This window comes from Poromitra crassiceps (genome assembly GCF_964638095.1).
Source record: "Poromitra crassiceps genome assembly, chromosome: 3".
NCBI classification, from domain to species: domain Eukaryota; kingdom Metazoa; phylum Chordata; class Actinopteri; order Beryciformes; family Melamphaidae; genus Poromitra; species Poromitra crassiceps.
Genome location: NC_139625.1, coordinates 29,454,003 through 29,476,325, shown reverse-complemented (window position 1 = coordinate 29,476,325; position 22,323 = coordinate 29,454,003). Strand labels below are relative to the sequence as shown.

At 41.1% G+C, this 22,323-nt stretch overlaps 2 protein-coding genes across 3 annotated transcripts in view; one reads left to right on the top strand and one right to left on the bottom strand.

Moving 5' to 3' along the window:
* Positions 1-62: 62 nt before the first annotated feature.
* iah1 (isoamyl acetate hydrolyzing esterase 1 (putative)) lies at positions 63-3,376 on the top strand. Of its 2 annotated transcripts, XM_083633924.1 has the most exons (6): positions 63-151; positions 262-314; positions 1,102-1,253; positions 2,056-2,217; positions 2,346-2,467; positions 2,937-3,376. In XM_083633924.1, the coding sequence occupies exons 1-6, from the start codon at positions 89-91 to the stop codon at positions 3,111-3,113; spliced, it is 729 nt and encodes a 242-aa protein (XP_083490050.1). In that variant the 5' UTR covers positions 63-88; the 3' UTR covers positions 3,114-3,376. The 2 variants fall into 2 exon arrangements, with proteins under 2 accessions (XP_083490050.1, XP_083490051.1); XM_083633925.1 differs by lacking the exons at positions 63-151; positions 262-314 and adding an exon at positions 499-594.
* Positions 3,006-22,323, bottom strand: part of adam17a (ADAM metallopeptidase domain 17a) — a 28,463-nt gene continuing 9,145 nt past the window's right edge. Inside the window, 14 exon segments of the mRNA XM_083633922.1 lie at positions 3,006-5,116; positions 5,118-5,305; positions 6,133-6,169; positions 6,984-7,043; positions 7,936-8,024; positions 11,019-11,097; positions 12,740-12,867; positions 13,388-13,522; positions 15,218-15,321; positions 15,578-15,777; positions 16,716-16,868; positions 17,189-17,280; positions 18,028-18,172; positions 18,411-18,533. Of these exon segments, the coding sequence (XP_083490048.1) occupies positions 4,901-5,116; positions 5,118-5,305; positions 6,133-6,169; positions 6,984-7,043; positions 7,936-8,024; positions 11,019-11,097; positions 12,740-12,867; positions 13,388-13,522; positions 15,218-15,321; positions 15,578-15,777; positions 16,716-16,868; positions 17,189-17,280; positions 18,028-18,172; positions 18,411-18,533 (1,749 nt within the window). The 3' untranslated portion in view covers positions 3,006-4,900.

Genomic DNA, 22,323 nt, shown 5'->3' with positions numbered 1-22,323 from the left:
TTATGTTTTATAGTAGGTAGCCTAGTAGGCGGTTTCACATCGGACCAAATTGTATGCAACACCTGAAATACGGAACTGCAGGTTCATCATGTCCAATTTAAAAACAATAAGTTGGCCTCAAGTTGTTTTATTTGGCGACTCCATCACTCAGGTTAGTTCGTACATGAAACAGCTTTTACAGACAACAACGTCAAGCATTTTGTTTCCTAGGCAGTTAGCTATTTGTGGTCTGACTGTGATACGTGCTGTTGATTCTTTCAGTTTTCATTCCAAGCCAATGGATGGGGCTCAGAGTTAGCTAACAAACTCGCTAGGTGAGTGTTTACTCAGCTCATCAACTGAGATGTTGCCCCCACACAAATGATGCAAAGAAAGCAATAACCTAACTAGTAATTGTAGTGCACAGTATGCCTTTTTGTGATTTTGTGTCCTTGTAATTCATGTAAGCAGCAGTTTCATGCGTATTCAACAATCTGGAACACTTGGGCATGTATTCTCTAAAGGCAGTTTTCCCAAACCTTTTTTCTGGGGACCCACTTTAAAAAAATTACAAACCATCGTGACCCAATTCACAATCGGTTTTATGTATAAATCGTGAGTAGAGACAATTTGTGCATAAATTAACGTTCCATCCTGACTATTTTTACTGCCATTTCCACATCACCTTATATTATCTTGAATAGGCCAGTCATTTTCAACGAGATATACATTTGATACATCACAACAGTTGTATGCACATTATTGAAAACACATACACGTTAAATAAATATTTATAAATGAGACCATGCATTTAGGCTGAGTTAACAACAGGCTATCTCATTGTTTTTATTTCCTCTACAACAACAATACACATTTTAACTTTAAATGGGACAAAGTAGGCCTGAGTAAATTTAGGCGGAGTTACAGGCTCTAATTTCCCCCTCTCAGTAAATAATATACACATTTTAAATAAAATACCATGGAAGATATTCTAATTTATTTGGCGACCCAAATAAAATCTGCCACCCACCTGTCTTTGTCTTTGGGAAACACTGACTGCCATAAGCAATATAATGTTAGGCCATCAATGAAAACCCTGACCCATATTTTGCCCATCATCAGAAAGTGTGATGTTGTGAACAGAGGACTGTCAGGCTACAACTCCAGATGGGCCAGGATACTTCTGCCTCGCCTCATCAACAGCCAAACCTCTGCAGACCACAACATAGCAGCTGTCACTGTCTTCTTCGGGGCCAACGACTCTTCTCTCGAAGGTATACATTCATGTTGTGAACCTGAAACCCTGTTTTGATAAACACCGATCCTTGATCAACTCACCTGAATGCCTGATATTTGGCTACATACTGTATGTTGATTAGTCTGGGCACCTTCCACCCCGCTTTTTGTCATGGGGCGTAAACCACGGAACCAGAATGAACAGTGCGCCAAAAAACGTCTTTGTTGCCGTTAGCTTGACGTCTCTTGCCTCGATTAATTGTCTGATGCAAAGCTTCTGTATTGGCTTAAAAGATGTGAGATTGTGAATCCGCAATGTTTCTAAAAGAACTTCTTCAAAAACTTCGTTCAGTACGTCCATCTTTTGTTTTGTTGTTTGCCGTTCTGATACTTGTGTCAAATTGTCAAGTTAACGTAAAAGTTGATGAGCTAGAAACGCTGCCCATCCGGTCTAGGGCGAGCTCAAGGCCGGGAACCAGGTAGGTAGGGTGACAAAATCAATTGTGAGCGGAAGCCAGGCTCTTTCTCGCCGAGAAGAGCCTGGTGACGCGAGGTTAATGTTGATCATGTAGCTTATTTCATAACCACTGATCGCCATGCTATTTCTGCTGAAGTGTTTAGTCTTCATTGTACAGGCCCAACAAAGCACTTTCCAGGCTGATAGATGACAATGAACGTTTCATACTTTTCTGATGTTGTACGAACCTTTCTAATGATATTTGAGCACTTGGTTACATAATTTGAGAACAGCAACACTCGATTCATCGCTAATGCTGTGGTACCACACATAAGTATAACTCATCATTTGTGATTCACACACATCCTGTTCTCGTTCTCCAGACAAGAACCCCCAGCAGCACGTCCCTCTACAGGAGTATTTAGAGAACCTGAAGGAGATTGCCAGACTCCTGGCCTCAGCTGGTGTGTCCGCAGACAAACTAATCTTCATCACCCCCCCCCCTCTTCATGAGCCAGCCTGGGAGAAAGAGTGCACACTGAAAGGTAACCCACATGCACATATCTCTGTATTCTTACATTGACCATTCTGATGGTTGAAAAACCTTTGCATGTGTGGATGACGCTTCTGGCCTGGAGAGATTATGAGTGCGGCCTCTGTGTTCTTCTTGCAGGATGTCCTCTGAATCGTCTGAACTCAGTAGTGGGACAGTACGCCCAGGCGTGTGTCCAGGCAGCAGACCAGTGTGGCGCCAATGTCCTGGACCTCTGGACGCTCATGCAGAAAGACGGACAGGTGGGCAATGCTGCCGTTTCATTGATGCCTGCCACTGTCACCGCTGTGATCCCCACACAGCAAAACAGTACAATCCAGTAGTTAAACCAGTTGTTTAAATAAACCTGGGCACAAAGAGAGAAACAAAATATGGTAAATGTGAAAATGTAAGCTTGTTTTGTTGATACACATTTTGGATTTTCAATGAATGTTACATAATTGTGTTATTTTAATACAGTATTTCAACATTCAGAATATTTACCCATTCAAACAACCTTGATTCTAGACTTCTTTGGATTAATAACAGATGTGAAGACCTTAATATTTATATATTACCAATGTAGGATTTTGCTCCACTGATAAAGCATTCTCCCCCAGTTCCCTAACCAAAGATGCATAGATATCTTTCAATATTCCCCATTGCCTTTCTCTTTACATTTAAGCACATTCCCAAGTCCTGAGCCTTCCTGTTTTGACCTCTGCCCCACAGGACTACACAGTCTACCTGTCCGATGGCCTGCACCTGTCAGAGAAGGGCAACCAGTTTTTGGCCCAACACCTGTGGACGCTGCTAGAGAGCCGCGTGGCTGACCTGCCCTTCATCCTGCCCTACTGGGGAGACGTGGATGCTCACAGCCCAGAGAGCAGCCTGCTGTGTGACCAGTGAACAAGACATTGCTGGCTTCTTTTGGACAGTTCTGATGCGTTTCTGCAACCAGTGATTTCTTGGCAAGCTGAGAACAGAATTGACTAAAATCAAGTTATGAAACAGTGGAGCAAAAGGAGTCTGTGTGAACTGAAATGAAACACACACAAAAAACCCTGCTGAGATAGTGATGATCGAAATTTGTATTGACCAGTATGTGAAATGTCAGACACATTGCAATTACTTTTTTAAATGCACAATAAAGTATTTTGTTTATTATTGTAGGATGTATGTACTCTGTAGTTGATGCAAGCAATAACAAATGTACAGTAACTCAAGGGTGGACATTCATCAGCATAGAAACGTTAATATACACAGCAGCTATCCTAAACATGAAACAGGGCATCTGCTATGCAGCAGAGCCAATGCTATAAAGGGAATAGACATATTTCTTGACCTATATAAGAGACACATTTGTACAATATGTGTGACAAGCGACAGTGGTAACACGGCATTAAATACGCGAAGGAGGTGCAACATGGTTCAAATTGGCACATGGACAGAAAAAGTTGCAATTATCTAAAATCAAGTCAGGATAACGAGATCCAAGTTCATCTATTGAGAATTCTGCTTCCAGGATGAAAATAAGGCGTAGAACATTTAGGCACATAATCAGAAAAGGCACTATGCTGTTTTCATGTGCGGTAGAAAAGAGCTGAAATAAGACATTACCAAGCTATGACAACAAATGGGACAATACAATTTTCTCTTAGGGTCCCATACTTTTTCAAAATGGTTTCATCAAACGGTCAAACAAAACACAAATTAATATTGAAGAGACATGCTTGTTCCAGTATTACAACTTTGCAATTAAAAGTAAAATGGGACAAATTATTATATTAACAAGAACAAAGGCATCGATGACATACAGCACAGTATGTACATTTAAAACACAGACATATATAGCTCATCCTCCAGTGATACCAACAAGACTAAGTGCAGTTATGACACAGATACAGGATATAATCATCTTACTCGAGTTGTGCTTCAGTGTCTGTCTGCACCTCAACAGTTTACCCATATCACACTGAAATGTCTCACTCTCATGCAACAGAAAATACTGTAAATGCAGCTAGGAGATCATGTCAAATCTGCCACCTATTAAATGTATTTATTTTATGGGGGGTAGGGTTAGTTGATGCCTTCTTCAACATTGATCTACAATTGCTGATGGAGCCACTAGAGTAAACTACCGTAGTGGGTTTTTAACTTGATTGGTTGCTGAAAAGCATCTACACATTACAGTCACATTTATCCATTGGGTCACAACAACAAAGATAATAACTCAGAGATGCAATGGGGGAACCAGCCTATAGCAAATCAGTCACTTAGATTAACTTCCACAGACCAATCTCTCTAGGTTTCATCTAATCAAGGACCATTGCTATTGCTTTTACACATTTAACTGAATAACAAACACATTAATTAACTCAGTAGCTATTTTGAACTGCAGTCATTGGCATTCAAGACTAGTCATGTACAGCTGTACTGGTGGTTTAATCCATATTTACAGCTGGCCAAATAATATCACATCTAGTGTTGCCTGAAATGTGGTCCACAGTTCTGTGAAACACCAAAACTTGAGTCAAGCTATATATGCAACATGTATTCAATTTCCTTTCAACAAGTGCCGCCTGTTTATCGATGAGGAAAATGTATATGATGATTGATCTATCTACATATTCCCTATAACACATCAGGTTGTGTGTGTGTTGGTGTTTGCAACAAAAACCATTGATTGTTTTCCCTCAGCACTCAGTCTCTTTAGTGTCAATGCAGGCCTGTCTCTTGAGGCGGCGCCGGTCCCTGGCCGCCGGGTTCTGTTCGGTCAGATCCTCGTAGGAGGATTTCGTAGCCGACGAGGAGGCTCCTGCGGTTGTGAAATCGTCCTCCGACAGGCCCTCCTCTCCCAGGTGAGAGCCGCTGCTGGTGTCCTCCTGGATGGTGTCCATGATCCGTGGGCACCCTGCGCTGGCAGGGGTGGCCCCGCAGCTCGGGCCTGGGGCCGGGGTACTGCTGCTGCCCGCGGAAGCCGGCCCCGCCTGTGGAGGCAGGAAGGAGGGCACGGTCCGGCCGGCGGAGAAGGAGGGAGGCAGAGGCTGCTTGACGATGTGCACGGATGCCGACTCGAGGCCGCTCAGCATCTCTTGACTCTGAAGAGTGAAGAGATCACGTGAGAGAAAGAAACAGCTCACTCTGCGTCTTCCACCGAGGCCGGGATCCCTTCCATTTTTTACTCCAATCTGCTCCAATCAGCAATTTCTACTTGCCTATGATCTTCATAGTTTAGGATCTTAACAGGTTTAGTATTGTATGTCTTCAGTCATTTCCATTATGTTTAATAAGAAATAACAAGTAGCTTATATTTAAAACAATATTTCCATTACAAGTGGATGGATTAAATACAATAAAAAAGGGAAGGTACCCTCAGTCTCCATCTGCTCCCAATCAAACCAAAAAGGACATAGACCACTGTGCAGACAGCAAAAGAAGAAGAAGAAGAAGAAAAGAAAACAGAACCACCTAAATAACATGATCCTCTTGTCGTAGTTGCTCCAAACAGCAGCAGATGGAAACTTAAAAAAATCTACACACTCTCCACCCGGCCCCACAAAAGACAGCAAGGTGCAACCTCTTCATCCTCCTCAGTCTGAATACTCTCAAAATGCACTCTTGCTTCCTTGAGGTAATCTCTGATCAGACATGACTCTGCACTGATGACAGGAGCATATGCTTACACCTATCCAGTCACATTACACAAGCACTAGCCTCGGGTTGAGCCTCTCTCACGTCATTAGTGAGGTGAAAGACACAGGAGACTGTAAAGTGCCCCAAATGGCTGGAAAGGTGAAATTTGATCAGTGATTACATCAAGAAATAAGGGACTGCAAGAGTATTCCACTTGTGGGCCACTGACCATGCAGCATCATGAACTCCATGGCAACGCATCGCAACACCAAGCCACGGTACATGCACTCACCTATGGCGGGAGCTCGACTACAAACTTCCACCATCTGCTGCAGTTCCAATGAGAATGGGAGGGGCCAAGGTAAAGTGTGATGGACAGGTCATTTGGAGCTCGAACTCAGCAGTGAGAGTGAGGCCTTCACTGATGGAAAGCCCAACCGCTAGCTCACGCTGCTTTAAGTTAGACCTCTTCCCAATTCTAAATACACTCCTGTCCTTGACCCCTGTATATTCAATTCAGTGAGTCCATTTAGCACCAGATTTGTCAGGATTGTGTTACTGATATTGCACAAAAATGTCAGTCACCTTTAACAATACTAATGTGTCACAATAGCACGTCACATATAAAAACCTATTATGAATGACAAAAAATATAGTCAACTTGACATAATGACAAAGTACGAGGCATTACTTTTGAGACCAAAAATACAAAACATTTGTTTTGAAAGCTAACAAAAAGCAGCTTTTTAAGGCTACTGATTTTTGTTTTGTTTACATTATCATCATGTTTTTCTTGTTTTTGTGTTTGTTTTTTTAGTTGAATTAACCTGTTGGAACATCTAGTTTAATGGCCACAGACAATATGCCACTATAATGTTCCAATAATATTTTGAATTTCTACCACCACCACCCCCCACCCGCCCAGTAGGAGTGCAGGGTTCCAGAAACTGATTTAAAAAAAAGGGAAATACTTCAACATGAACAATCCATTTCCATGCTCCCTCTCCCTTCCTAATCATATGATGTCAGTGTGTTAAGAACAAGTGTTGGGGTTCTATTAGTCTGGTTAGTCTGGCAGCAAGGCTAGTGCACAGGATCATATCTGGGCATATGAGCACAGCGTTTAACAGGTGAGAAACTTACACTCTGAGGGTAGTAGAAGCTCTTGGTGTTCTCCTCATACTGCTGGTCAAGGCGTTTGTCCTGCAGAGACAAACACAAAAGGACAGCAGTTTCAACGCTTGCCTTGACTGAGTAAAATAAATAACTTAATTATGAGGGCTGGTGTAGAGGTCGGTCTTCAATAATGATGATGACACAGAATCCAAAAGGAGAGCAGTCCATGGCATGCTTCAGACATTAGGAGCTAATGTAATATGATGTACAGTCTTACCACATGGCATGCTTCAGACATTAGGAGCTAATGTAATGTGATGTACAGTCTTACCACATGGCATGCTTCAGACATTAGGTGCTAATGTAATATGATGTACAGTCTTACCACATGGCATGCTCCAGACATTAGGTGCTAATGTAATATGATGTACAGTCTTACCACATGGCATGCTCCAGACATTAGGAGCTAATGTAATGTGATGTACAGTCTTACCACATGGCATGCTCCAGACATTAGGAGCTAATGTAATGTGATGTACAGTCTTACCACATGGCATGCTCCAGACATTAGGAGCTAATGTAATGTTATGTACAGTCTTACCACATGGCATGCTCCAGACATTAGGAGCTAATGTAATATGATGTACAGTCTTACCACATGGCATGCTCCAGACATTAGGAGCTAATGTAATGTGATGTACAGTCTTACCACATGGCATGCTCCAGACATTAGGTGCTAATGTAATATGATGTACAGTCTTACCACATGGCATGCTCCAGACATTAGGAGCTAATGTAATGTGATGTACAGTCTTACCACATGGCATGCTCCAGACATTAGGAGCTAATGTAATGTGATGTACAGTCTTACCACATGGCATGCTCCAGACATTAGGAGCTAATGTAATGTGATGTACAGTCTTACCACATGGCATGCTCCAGACATTAGGAGCTAATGTAATGTGATGTACAGTCTTACCACACAGTGAACCAGGATACTGAGGGGAATCCAGAAGACGAGGGAAAACACCACTACTGAGCCCACTATGTTATCAGCGAGGAACTTCCCTGATGGGGACACAGAGACAGAAAGAGGAATAATATAGGGAGCGACAGAGGCCATTTACACCTGGCACTAAAATGCCTTTTCTGTGATCAGATTGCAATCAGATAGTGCTTGACCACTTGAAAGTACAGGTGTAAAAGCCCCCAAGACACATTGAGGACGGATTGCGATCTGATCGGCCAAACCACCTCAGGAGGTGGTCAGGTACGCATTGTGACCACATTGAACACAAGTGTAAATGCAATGTGTCCTCTCAATCCAGATACGACAACAGTCACCGCTGTTCTTCTGCTGCGCTACACTATGGAGCTTGCCTGATCCGATCGCAGTCAGATTTCAATGTGGACACTGGAGACACATTAACACCAGAGGCCTATACCACGAAGCAAGATTAGTGGCTTAGCGAGGTGACTTCAGGTTCAACCCTAGGTTTGCCGTGCTACGACGCTAGTTAACTTCTTACCGAGATAGATCACCATATCAACTTGCTCTATGGCTAACCTGCTCTGGAGCAGGTTAAGTTCAGAGGATGAGATCAAAACCCATGAAATACCCACCTTCTTACCAATCAGCTCTGTGGAAATAGCGGGTCGGCATTCGTATAGGATCCCCATATGAAAAATAGATTGCATTTAAATGGGGGGGGGGAACTAAAACTAAAGAAAAAAACACATAAAACACACACAAAAACGCTCCTGTTGAATTAATCGAGGACTGAAGCCTTGCACTTGCTGCAGGCTAGTAGAGGCTACCTAATTAAATTAAGCCCTACTTACCACTTTGGATGGAATCATTTTTGTGCTCCCAAGCAGGCTAGATACGTTTGACCCTGCCAATCGATTGCAGCTGAACGGTGAATGGAGAAATATCACTAAACCGGCGTAAGAAGGTTACATAAACGTCTCCAAAGCGCACGGTGCCGTGTGTGCAACGGAGCTGAGGCTGACGTTGGGTTGGACATGGTCATACATGCCAGAATAGCTTACTAAGCAATTTAATATGGGATCGCCTGCACACAGATTACTCATATCTAGGCTACTCCTGCATTTTGCAGCTGCAACTGTGTTGCTTTTGGCCTGTATGATGTGATTGAACCTCATATTATTTCCAGCATAGTCCTTGTATGAAATATGGCGATATGCGACTCTGCTGCCAATATATGTGACCACAAAATAGGCTATTTTTATCAATGAAATCTATGCCCGCACCGTGTCGATTCAGTTCAGCAGCATTCTTTTATTTTATAATTTTTTTTTTATTGATAGCCTATTATAGGAATTATTCCATCAGTGCGACAAAACACATCAAGAGATCATTATTATCTCTAATGGTCTAAATACGCCTACGGATTTTGGAGATTTAGACTGAGATAGATTACACATTACTTCCACTCGCAAAAAAGACATGCCGGTTTTATTGAGTTTATTGAGAGGGTGAATTGAGCTGCTGTAGGATCATACGTGGAGGCAGAAACCACTCTTCAAAGAAATGACTGATGTGAATAAAAGCGGTAACTTTAGACAGTCATTCGGCAACAGACTAATAATATCCAACGGATATCCAAGCGGATTTTGATTCCGACATACAATAAAGCTTCACTTTGATTTGCGCTTTGAATGAATGAGGAAATAGGCGTGTCTGGCGCTGTAAAAGCTGGAGCTCTCCATATTGCATTGTGATTGACTAGTTGTTAAAAACCACGCCTCTTTCGTGGGCACGAGCTCCTGTGCATGAGCATTTTCATGTGAACGCGCTCTCAGCTGGATTAGAAAAACCTGGATCCACTTACCAAGTTGAAAACCAGAGTCGTGGTATGGGTTAGCTTGATTGCAATGATCTGGTTAAGCCAAACCAGATCAAGGGACAGATCCTGGATCTGCTTATCCTACATTCGTGGTATGGGCCTCTGGTGTAAATTAAATCAGGTTAATGTGGTCAAGCACTATCCGATTGCAATCTGATCACAGAAAACGCAAGTGCCAGGTGTACAGTAAATGGCCTTACAGATAAGAGTTAGGCAGCAAGCTTCGACTCAGCATAGCAATCTAAAGCAAACCCCTTTAAAGAGTAGGGAGGCACGGTATATTGCAATCATCATCGGTATCGGCCAATGTTAGTCAATTCTTAACATATCGGCATCAGTCCGATGTTGCAATGTTAATATCGGTTATCCTATCAGCCAAAAATGTTCACATTGAGAGGAAACATTCCAATAAATCTGTGATGCCAAATGTTTTGGAAACAAAGAAATGCATTTTCAAATTCACAGTGTTTAGATGTATTTTTCAGTAGGCTATATACAAAATCTGATTATCATAGAAATGTTTTCATACAGATCATATCGACATCGGTAAATATCGGTTATCGGCGATAACAGCAATGTTAATATCGCTTATCAGTATCGGCCAAAATTTTCATATTGGTGCATCCCTATTAAAGAGTAATTATGCATCCAGTTTGAGCTTCTCTCCATCAACTGCAATTTTACAAACACTTGCACTGAAGAACATGAAGAGTGTGAGAGCTAATTTTAACCACTGGAGGGCGAATTGAGCCAGGTTTAGTGAGAGAAATATGGCACTAGTGTATTTGGCTCAAATGTTGATAATATGAATTGAATATAATACATGTTGTATTTCATAACTAAATAGTATTAAATACCAAGTGTTTTGGCATAGAGTTATTCTTTAAAACAGCATACGTTTATTTTCCAAATGTCCATTTCAGACCAAAAAAAGGTGCCTGAATTTCATCACTCAGCATAAATATAGAAGATCCACTCAAAGCAGTTGGAATTCAGGCAACCAGTACTGTTACCTACAACCCTTAAAAGAAAAAGAAAAAATTCTCTCATTTGTAATTTTGTGCCATCCACCATTTTGTGAGAATGGGTGTCACTTCCGTCAAAGGCGGATATCTTATTTTTGAATGAAAATCCTCATATCTATATATTAGAATATTTTCGTTTAGGTTTAAAGGTATTATAACTGACTTACCAAATGTGTTAATGTCCAGCTTGTCAATGAAATCCCACAACCTCTCGATCACGTCCTGCACTTGCTTCATGCACTTTCCCTGTGATGACACGAGAGCAGCAACACTATTAATGGAGGCACAAAACAGCAAACTAAAACATTCTTTAAAGGTCCCAATTCGTGCAGCTGTAACCTCTTAAAAACGTGTGTCTCTGGTCCATAAAACATGATTCTGGATTAATTTGTCGAAAATATAGCAACCCCGTTCGTTCTGACGGAGTTGTCACTTATGTGGAATATTCTTGACACTAAAGACCCCTTATCTCTGTATGAAAATGTATCTCTAAGTCATAACAGGCACACATACTCAACTAGACATGCTACTGCAGGAGGTTTTACACTTCCAGTAGTTAGAACAAATGCGATGAAAATAACTGTCATGTTTAGAGGTATGCAGGAATGGAACACCCTTCCCACATATATTACACAAAAGAAAAGCAAAAACATTTTAAATTCTTGGTAAAACAGCACTTACTACTGTGATAATGCTATGTATGTGTGTATGTATGTGTATGTATATATGTGTATATATATATATATATATATATATGTGTATGTGTGTATGTATGTATGTGTATACATATGTATATAGAGCATATTGAAGCATGTACATAGCTAATATATAAGGTGATGGTAATAGTTATATGTATAATTATATATATAAGATATAGTAATGGTATATATATATATATATATATATATATATATATATATATATATATATATATATATATATGTATACATAATATGTGATGTAGTTTTATGTATATTCTACACATCTGTAATGGTATGTAGGTAATTCTGACTATGCAATATCATGAAAGGTACAGTATGTATGTATGTAATGTATGTATGTAATATCTGAAGTTGTACCGTTTGTACAGAATGTATTTTTATACAGAATGTAAATTTTGTATGTGATATCTTGAAACTATGCAAGTTGTTTGACCCCAGGAAGAATAGCTGCAGCTGTGCTGTAGCTAATGGGGATCTTAAATAAAGACAAAGACTTCCTCATCTCGTCGCTTCCCAAGAATGGTCTGTTTCTATAATATATTCAGAACTAACAGTTCCCATTGGCCGCTGAGGGAGAGCCCGCCCCAGGCTCCCAGTGGCCAATCAGATTAGCGTCCGTGGACCAGCACGCTAGGTTGTGTCCAGAACTAACGTTAGCAACGAGCTATCGCTAACTTAACGGTTGCTACGCTAAAGAGGACATCTCAAAATGCCTAGACTTACCGAATGCACCTCCGCAGTTGCTGGATCATGTACAGTTGGCATCGCTCCAGCTAGAAGTGTTAATTTTGTGGCTATAGACAAAATGGTGCAGGTAGCTTGTGTGAGAGAGACCGCGCGCAGTATGCTTAAGGACCCGAGTGACATCACATTAACCCGTCTGGGGGAACAGAGTGTAAGGGGCGTGGCTTGAAGGAGACTGCAGGGGGAAGCTGGATAGGGACAAATCCAACTCTGGCAGTTCTGAGGTTGTGACCACTCATTACAGGGAGGGATGACAGCAGTACGGTATATATGCATTTACAAGTAAAAACAGCTTTTGCACGGAATGGGACCTTTAAGAGTGTTCAATGGAGTTACTGTGTTGGACTATGCAAGGAAAAAGGTTCAACATGGTGAAAAATGTGACAACAGCTAGAATATGTGAAACAGGTGGGGTCACTCACAGCTCCGTCACAGAAGCCCACAGTACAGGGTTTGCCCTTGCGCAGGAAGAGGAAATTGTCGGCTTGGATGAAGGGAGAACAGCCGCCATTTTTGCCCCTGCAGCACACTTTACAGGAGTCTTCCGTCTCTGGAAAAAGAAGAGGAGATTACTTGAAATGGCATTCAACTGTTTTGTGCCTTTGCAGCATTGCCTTGACTGTCGCCTGCATCGACTGTGGCAGAGCACAAACCAGCTTGAGTTTAACAGTTACGGTAGATTCAGAGAATGACACTAACATTGAGCCAAACAGACTGTGGCAATAGCTGGGATTGTGCAAATGAGCTCTTTATTCTTTGTAACATATCTTACAAGAACTATTACATATTCAAATCACTTTTTTCATAATCTACAATGGCACTTGTTTTTTTTTATTAAGTATTCTTTCAAAGAAGAAATTGCCTCATTTAAGGCATTATAGTTTTTCTAATCTAATCAAAAACTTGCGGTATGTTCCTGTTAAGTGTAAAATTCCTGATATTCCATAGATTCTGGGGCTTGTTGAGATAGATAAGGATACTCAGACAACCACCACCATCCACCAAAAGCATCTATGAGTTTGGACACTGGCATTTTTCCATGATGTTGCAAAAGATGCACTGCTTCTTACCGTTGCAGGCACAGGACCGAAGGTCCTGCGTGGCTTCACAGAAGGGGTTGCACTCTCCATTGTGACAGAGGCCCATGTCAACACATTCGGTCTTGTTAGGGGCGTTTGCAGGAGGAGGACACTGACTGCTGTTGCCTGCAACATGGAGGAAAGGTCAAGAGGTCAAAGTAATGTTCAAGATCAAGATCAATGCAGAGAAACTGTCATGCATGTCAGGGTCCCTAGACCATAGACATAAATAATATGGACGTAGCTATCCCATTAAATTTCTTCTCCCTGGCGGAGTTCAAACGTTGGGGGTCGCCATCTTGATTTTTCGTCAGCAGTTTCCCAGAGCCGCAGCTCCGCCTGCTATTGGTCCATGAATGGCAAGCTCCATGATGACTGGACAGGCGATCTGTCAATCACCCCCTTTTCTATCATCTATTTTACTCCAAATGGGAGAGTTATATAAAAAATGATCCCCCTACAGTTGTTATGAAAAGGTGAAATTAGCTATATAGACCAAAATCGTGTTTTGCCCCTCACTGATAAGATGTTTAATCCTGTTACAATTTTAACATGGAGGGAATAGAGAGCTCCAGGAACGAGTCCGGAAATCATCGATGCTAACAGCCCTGGTTCTTCACTGTTTTCGCCTATGGGAGTTTTGAATGGGTTTTTGGCACGATGCTTCTAATAATCTCTCTGGGCAATGCTGGCTTAATCAAACGCAAACCAGTGTTTAGTAACATCATCTTCACACATGAAGACCACTTTTATGAGTTTTGAAGCTTTTATGTGCCGTTAAAAGGGTGGCTAGCTAGCAAACGGCTAAATGAGACTACAATGTCGACGGGGATATTATACGTCATCACGAGTGAACGCGGAAATTCTTTCTCTCGCAATCAATGCGTGGACGCCTATGCGACACTGTGTGTAGTTCTGGATTAGCTTAGCACGAGCTTTTTACCTCTAGGGCTCGCAGTTATGCTTCAAAACTCATGAAAGTGGTCCTCATGTGTGAAGATTATCCCGCTGAACCTTGGTTCGCGTTTGATTAAACTTGCGTTTCCCACAGACATTATTTGAAGCATCGCGCCAAAAACCCATTCAAAAATCCCATAGACAGAAACAGTGAAGAACCAGGAAGTTCGGGACTTCCGCATTCAGCCTACAAAAATACGTCATCCCTGGAGCTCTCTATACCTACTGCCCCCGACGACTAGTGGCCCTTCAAGGAACTACAGCTTTTCAATTCACTTCCGCATCATCAGAGGGAAGGGGGTGGGCTTGCCTACTGCTATAGACCCATTTCACAGCAACCGTTTTGAGGTGGGAAAGCATGAAGTAAAGCAGGTCTAATCAATAGTCAATACCATTAATTATGGTTCCATGTTCCAGGGCCCTCATTGATGTTATTGAATACACCTGCTGTACTTCCTGCTTAACACCTCAAAACGGTGGACAGATCAACCACTGTTGATCTGTCCACCTTCTTGTGTGGTAAATTTCAACTAATTTCAATAAAGGAAATATGACATCTGTTGTATTTTTTATTTAACGCTGCCAAATGGAGCTGAACAGCAGTCTAATTTTTGTTTTTTTCTTGCCTTTATTTGTTGTTTTTGCTCCAACTGAAATGTTTTATCGTCAGTCACGATTCAGTAGGTCACGGGTTGGCTTGGTTACAGCCTTAAAAGTTGTTATATAAGGATTTTTCTAAATGTCTTTGGAGAAAATGAATGGGAAACTCACTTCCGGGGCAAGAGATGTCACCTGACTGTTCAGCTCTAGCACCCAATACCATAGCACAGCATTTCTTGTGCGTCTCCAGCAGGAGGCGCTCACCTGTGCAGTAGGACATGTCTTTACAGGTCGCACTGATGGGTTCCTGGCACTTCTTCCCTGGCCCCTCAAACTTGCAGCTCCTACAGCAAGGGCTGTTTCTGTCACTGTGGGGAAAACAGACATGAGAATGTCTGAGTCCATGTGTGATACTTTCTGAGATCTGAAGTTGAATGATGATTCTATGTGATTAACAAGTTCGGTATGTGACAGTCTAGTTTGTACAACTTTCAAACAGATCACCTGTGCAAGATATCACAGTGATGCTATTCATGTTTACCTTACACAGAGGCTCCAATGTTTGGGTGTGAATTGACACTTAAGTGTTTATTTTTCAACGTGGGTCTCCATTGGAGTGCGTACCTGCACTGTGCGTCGGGTTTGAACTTGCACTCGAATGTGCAGCAGGGGTCATTGTTGAGGTGGAGAAGCCCGGGATCGCACTCCTCCCCTTCCTCCACCCGGGAGTTCCCGCACACCTTGCTGTTCCTCTCCTTGAAGCACACAGGAGCCTTGAAACGCAACGTCTTCCCTACGGAGATCTTGCTGCAGTTGGAGAAACGCTTTGGGAGGAAAAGAGGCAGGGGGTTAGATATACCTTGCACAACTGTGAAAGGTGTGGAAAAGGATTACGCAGGGGCGGATCTAGCGAAATATCCATGGGGTGGCATGGAGATTTTAAGAGGTGGAAGAAATATATCCTATATTTGCTGATTCAATCGTAAACAATCAATCACATATCAATAGTAAAGCATTGAATAGAAATATCTAAAGGTGGTATTAGGGGTGGGTAGTAATGAGTTACAAGTAACGAGATGTGTTCCCTTCCAGGAACCATTTTTTGTCCTTTTTTGTCACATTCTGAAATATGTTAAAATGTTACCTAGTGTGAACACTGACATTTCTTTGTAGGCTGAGTGCTGATACATTGTCTACAGTAGCATGACATGGTACCAAAGGATGCCTTAGGTCTTGTTATTGTTACGTTAATTATTTCAACTTTTCTGAGGTGGCAAGGCAATTTTTAGGGGAGGGGGGGCAGCTGCCACCCTGGTAGATCCACCCCTGGGATTGAGAGTTCCCAAAATACTACAAAAATAAGGGTAGTGACACTTCTAATGCAAAAAAGGAAACCATTTCCTCAAGCTAATAGTTGCATATAATATGTGGAAAAATATTGGTGCTGCCTGAGGAAGTGTGTCTCTTTTTGCTTAAAGTGTGCATATATTATACAGCCGTATTCGGCTGGCTGCCTATATAATAGTTTTCTTTTTCATTATAAGTGGTTCCCCTCCACTTATTTTCCTTTTTTCGTATGGAACCCAGGAATGTACGCCATCTCCTTTACTGACATTGTATACTTGTATAATATGTCGTATACAATGTATACGACATATTAGGTGATGCTCTAAAAAACACTAGCTGTATAGTAAAGTTTTCTATGGTAACCTATGTTCAGCTTGAATACCATTCATTCATTGTTCATTCAGTGGGAATGTACCTTGTTGTTGATGTGGTCTCCACTCACAGCAATGGGGTACATGACAAACTTTCCCCCATGGTCGTCACTAGGGGCACAGTAAGGGATGTTGTCAGGGTCGTGCTCTGCTCCAAAGTTATGCCCCAGTTCATGGGTAGTCACTAAATCTGCCTCCTGGAGGGACAAAGACACAAACACACAGATCCACCAGAGTTAGTAATGATAATAGCCAAAGTCTTTACTTTCTCTATGAATCAATGAGACACACACAAAAAACACACAACAAATGTACAACTCTCCATGCAGCAGCTCTTTGCAGGACTGACATTTCTAAACTAAAAAGGAGATGCTGATGTTGAGAGAGATCTTAAGCATCATACTGATACAAGGGATTTGGGCAGAATGACTTGTCGCATAGCATTGCATCATCTGAAACTGAGTGCACCCAGCAATTTCTGCTGTTTGTTAAAGATGATGTACGAAGTAAAACAGACCTTTGTTAGAATGGTTTTCCCATAGTTATTGGTGCTGGTCAACCCAGTGTTGAGGTAAATGGCCTTATTTCTTGAGTTAGATGGGTAGTACGCTACAAAGATAGCAAAAGGAAACAAAGACATAACGTATTAGTTTTGCTTGACAACAATCCATAGGTCCAACATAATTTTGCAAATTCCATGACTTTACCATGATTATACTGTCATATTGTGCAATTCAACGCTTATTAGTGTCTTTTCAAATGTTAAATAATCTACCAGCCGCAGCCAAGCACTTGAGCAGTTGGAAAAATAGTCCTGAAACACTTAGTCAATTGATTAGTTGATCAACAGACAATTAATCTATTATAATCTTGATCGTCATATTTTTAGTCATCATGTAAAAATACCAAACATTTGCTGATTGCTGCTTTTCCCTATTTCATATCATTAGAAAATGTATACTTTGGGGGAGGGCTACTGATCACAATAAGCTATTTTAAGACACCACCTTAGGCTTTGGCACCTTGTGATGATGGGCATCTGTTGTTATTTTTGACATTTTATACTAAATTAATAAATGATTTAATCAATTCTAATGAAAAAGAAATTTGTCAAGCCTGAGAAACACTACTTTCAAATTCCATGACTTTCAGATTTTCCATGATAGTAGGAACCTGATATATATTTAAAAACATGATATACATACAATACAGAACTCTACAAATAGTGCCATAATCAGAATCCAATATTTCACATAAACAACACAGATGAATATAACAACTGCAACTGTATGTATCCCATTTACTGTTCATCCTATCAAACGAAGACCATTTTGTCACTAAGAGCCGTGTCCTTACGTTTGGGGCAGAGGCCCCCCAGGGCCTGGGCTTTGGATGGGGCCACATAGGCCAGCCCCAGTGTCCCCTCATCAAAATCTTGGTAGGTGAACAGGTGGGCCAGGCACACAGTGGAGGCGTTGTCCGCTACGTCTGAGCTAAATTGCTGAGGGACACATGGAGATCTGTTATCTACTCAAAACCTTTATTTGTCTACATTACACAGAACTGGTGAAGAAAAATGGCATTAAACATTTAGATATAATTAGCAAAACTCCTCCAATATATGAGTGTAGGATCTTTGCTTAAATTAACCTGACTTCAAGTTCTTAACCCAACCAGCCTCCCAAACAGACACAACGAGGAAAAGGTTTTGTAACCTCTCTGTACTTTTTCTCTCTCACCTCCAGCAGTTTCTTGACATCCCAGATGGGCTTTCCTGTCACTGGGCTGTTCTCCATGTTGTAGTGGAGCCAGCCCCTGGATGCTGTGGGAGGAGGCTTGGTAGGCTCCTTGTTGATGATGATCTAAGAATGGTAATCAAAGATTACAAATGAGTTGTTCAACCGAGGCAGAAAAAAGTACCTTTGCCTAACTTCACACATGTAACATAATGCAAGCATGAGCATCATGTTCATTAGGGTATAAAAGGACTGTGTGACTAGATTTGTTTCCCCTGTCAGTTAGGGGTGGGAATCACCAGATGCCCCACGATACGATATTATGACGATACTTAAGTCACAATACGATAGTATTGCAATATTGCGATATGCTAGTATTGTGATATATTGAGTACTGCGATATATTGTGATTTATTACCTTTTTTTCAACTGCACATGATGTCCCCAAAGGAAAAAACTTTGTCAACATCTGTTTTCTCTAATGAGATAGATTCCAGTCTGTTCATCTCACTTCAATCATTTTTATTGCAGCAAAATAGCATTGTCAAGCACATATTACAGACAGTCAGACTGTCATAAATGTTGCATGTACTTGACATTTTGTATAATAAAATATCACGATACTTGGCATTCGATACGATACGATATATTGCCCAAAAAATATCAGGATACTATGCTGTATCGATTTTCCCCCCACCCCTACTATCAGTCAGCATCTTGTTTTGGGGAGCACATTTCTTTTTTTTGAACTTATTTATTTTATTTCACAAATAAGACAATCATTTTGAATTGCATACATGTAATCCTTGACATCATTTGTCTAAACCTTTTCTGATTTAACCATAATCATCATTGTATGTTTATAAATAAAAGAAAAATGTGCATAAAATTAAGAAAAGAAAGAAAAAAAAAAAAAAAAAAAAGAAAAAAAGAGGTAATTACAGGTCAGACATTGCAAGTATTGGAGCCCATCTTACATCAAACCTTTCTACTTTCATCTGTAATCTTGCAGTTATTTTTTCCATAGTAAAGACACTCTTTACTCGTTCTCTCCATTGTGTTATGCAAGGGGGCTGCGGCTTCAACCAGGAGACTGTTATCATTTTTTTCGCTATTAATAACAGAATTCTCAATAAATAGATTAAGTCTTTATCCATCTCATCGTCAGGAGGTATGCCCAGTACCACAAGTGCTGGCTCTAAAATAATGTCAAAGCCCAGAATCTGTTTAATCTCTTTTTGGACCTCCTTCCAGAATTTCAGTAACTTCGGGCAGTCAAAAAAAATATGTGTAAAGTCTCCCATCAGTCCACAACCCCTCCAGCATAACTCAGACGTATTATTATATTTTGAAATAATAGGAGTGTTGAAATATCTCATTTTCACCTTCCAATCAAATTCTTTCCATGTTGGGCTGTTAGTTAGTTTATGTCCTGCTTCGAATGTGTCTTCCCATTGCTCATCTGTAATTATTATATTTGCTTCTAGTTCCCACTTTTCTTTGACATACATATTGTTATCATTGGATTCATGTTGTAATGCTTTGTAGATTTGTGATACAATCCCACTTTTCTTCTCTCCTTCTGTAAATGACATAATCAGCTCCTCTAGATTGGAAGGTGATTTACAAATATTCTCCCACTCCTCATGTTTCTCAAGGTAATGTCTTATCTGTAAGAATTTGTAAAAATCATGGGCTGGTAAATTAAATTCTTTTGAAATTTGTTCAAATGACTTCATCAATTGTCCATTAAACAATTGTGCAATATATATCAACCCCTTGTTTGCCCATATTTTAAACCCTGAGTCCATAAGAGATGGTAAAAAAATCATGATTTCTTGCTATTTTAGTGGCTCTAGAAATAGATTTTGACAATTTTAACTTCTTTCGTACGGCTGACCATATTTTCATTGTTCCTTTAATCCACTCATTACCTCCCTTGAGTCTCCTCCATTCCCTTTCGGATATGAATGGAAGTGATTCCAAGGGTATACTTCGACATGAGTTTTGCTCAATTCCCACCCACATAACATCCGTTTCATTAGTTATCCACAAAAATATCGCTCTAAGTTGCGCTGCCCAATAATAATTTTTTAAATTTGGAAGACTCAAACCTCCCTTCTCCTTCGGGCAAATAAGTGTCTTATATTTAATTCTAGCTTTTTTATTTTGCCATAAGAATTTAGATATAATTTTGTCTAGCATTTTAAAAGTAGAATTAGTGACCCCAATAGGCAATGACTGGAACAAAAACAACAATCTCGGTAAAATATTCATTCTTACTGTGTCTATTCTTCCCAACAAATTCAAAGGCAAAATCTCCCATCTAGCAAAGTCTTTCTTAATCTCAGTTATCAACTTTCCATAATTAGCTTCAAATAACTGTGAAGTGGTAGGAGTAATAATGATACCCAGATATCTGAACCCCTTATTCGTCCATTTAAAATTAACCTTTTTCTTTAGTTCTGCTGGACATTCACCTGAAAGCATCATCGCTACAGATTTATCTTCATTGGTCAGATATCCAGATATTTCTCCATATTCCTTCAGGTTATTCAACAAGGCTGGTATAGTGGAGGATGGCTCACATATATATGTTAATATATCGTCCGCGAATAAAGATATTTTGTGTTCCACCCCCCCTTCATCCTTTATTCCCTTTATATCTTTATTCTGGGGAGCACATTTCAAGCTACAGTATAAGAGTTTCCTGATGGTAATGGAGTAGATTAAAGTGGCACATTACAAGCTCTTCTTGACATTTGGGGGTGAGGAAGATTGGAAAATAATTCAGAGTAGCTAAGTGAATGCATATCTTTTCAGTGAGAGAGCCTGGGATTCACAGTATGACCAAACAGTGTCTCCATTCATCCCCAAAGCCTGTGGAACAAATTCAATTACCCCACGAGGCACACACAAAAGCTCTCACTGCCCTCAAATTCAATGAGGGACAGCGTTATGCTCAGTGAGGGACAGCCTTATGCTCAGTGAGGGACAGCCTTAAGTTAAGTTAAGTTAAGTTAAGTTAAGTTATCCTTTATTTATCCCCTTGGGGAAATTCATCCTCTGCATTTGACCCATCCTCTACTAGGAACCTTCCTAGAACTAGGAGCAGTGGGCAGCCACTGTGCAGCGCCCGGGGACCAACTCCAGTTCTTTTGCCAGTACCTTGGTCAGGGGCACGGACAGGAGTATTAACCCTAACATACATGTTTTTCTTGATGGTGGGAGGAAACCGGAGCACCCGGAGAAAACCCACACGGACACGGGGAGAACATGCAAACTCCACACAGAAAGGACCTGACCAGAAAGAGACAGCCTTATGCTCAGTGAGGGACAGCCTTAAGTTAAGTTAAGTTAAGTTAAGTTAAGTTATCCTTTATTTATCCCCTTGGGGAAATTCATCCTCTGCATTTGACCCATCCTCTACTAGGAACCTTCCTAGAACTAGGAGCAGTGGGCAGCCACTGTGCAGCGCCCGGGGACCAACTCCAGTTCTTTTGCCAGTACCTTGGTCAGGGGCACGGACAGGAGTATTAACCCTAACATACATGTTTTTCTTGATGGTGGGAGGAAACCGGAGCACCCGGAGAAAACCCACACGGACACGGGGAGAACATGCAAACTCCACACAGAAAGGACCTGACCAGAAAGAGACAGCCTTATGCTCAGTGAGGGACAGCCTTATGCTCAGTGAAGGACAGCGTTATGCTCAGTGAGGGACAACCTTATGCTCAGTGAAGGACAGCGTTATGCTCAGTGAGGGACAGCCTTATGCTCAGTGAGGGACAGTCTTATGCTCAGTGAGAGACAGCGTTATGCTCAGTGAGGGACAGCGTTATGCTCAGTGAGGGACAGCGTTATGCTCAGTGAGGGACAGCATTATGCTCAGTGAGGGACAGCCTTATGCTCAGTG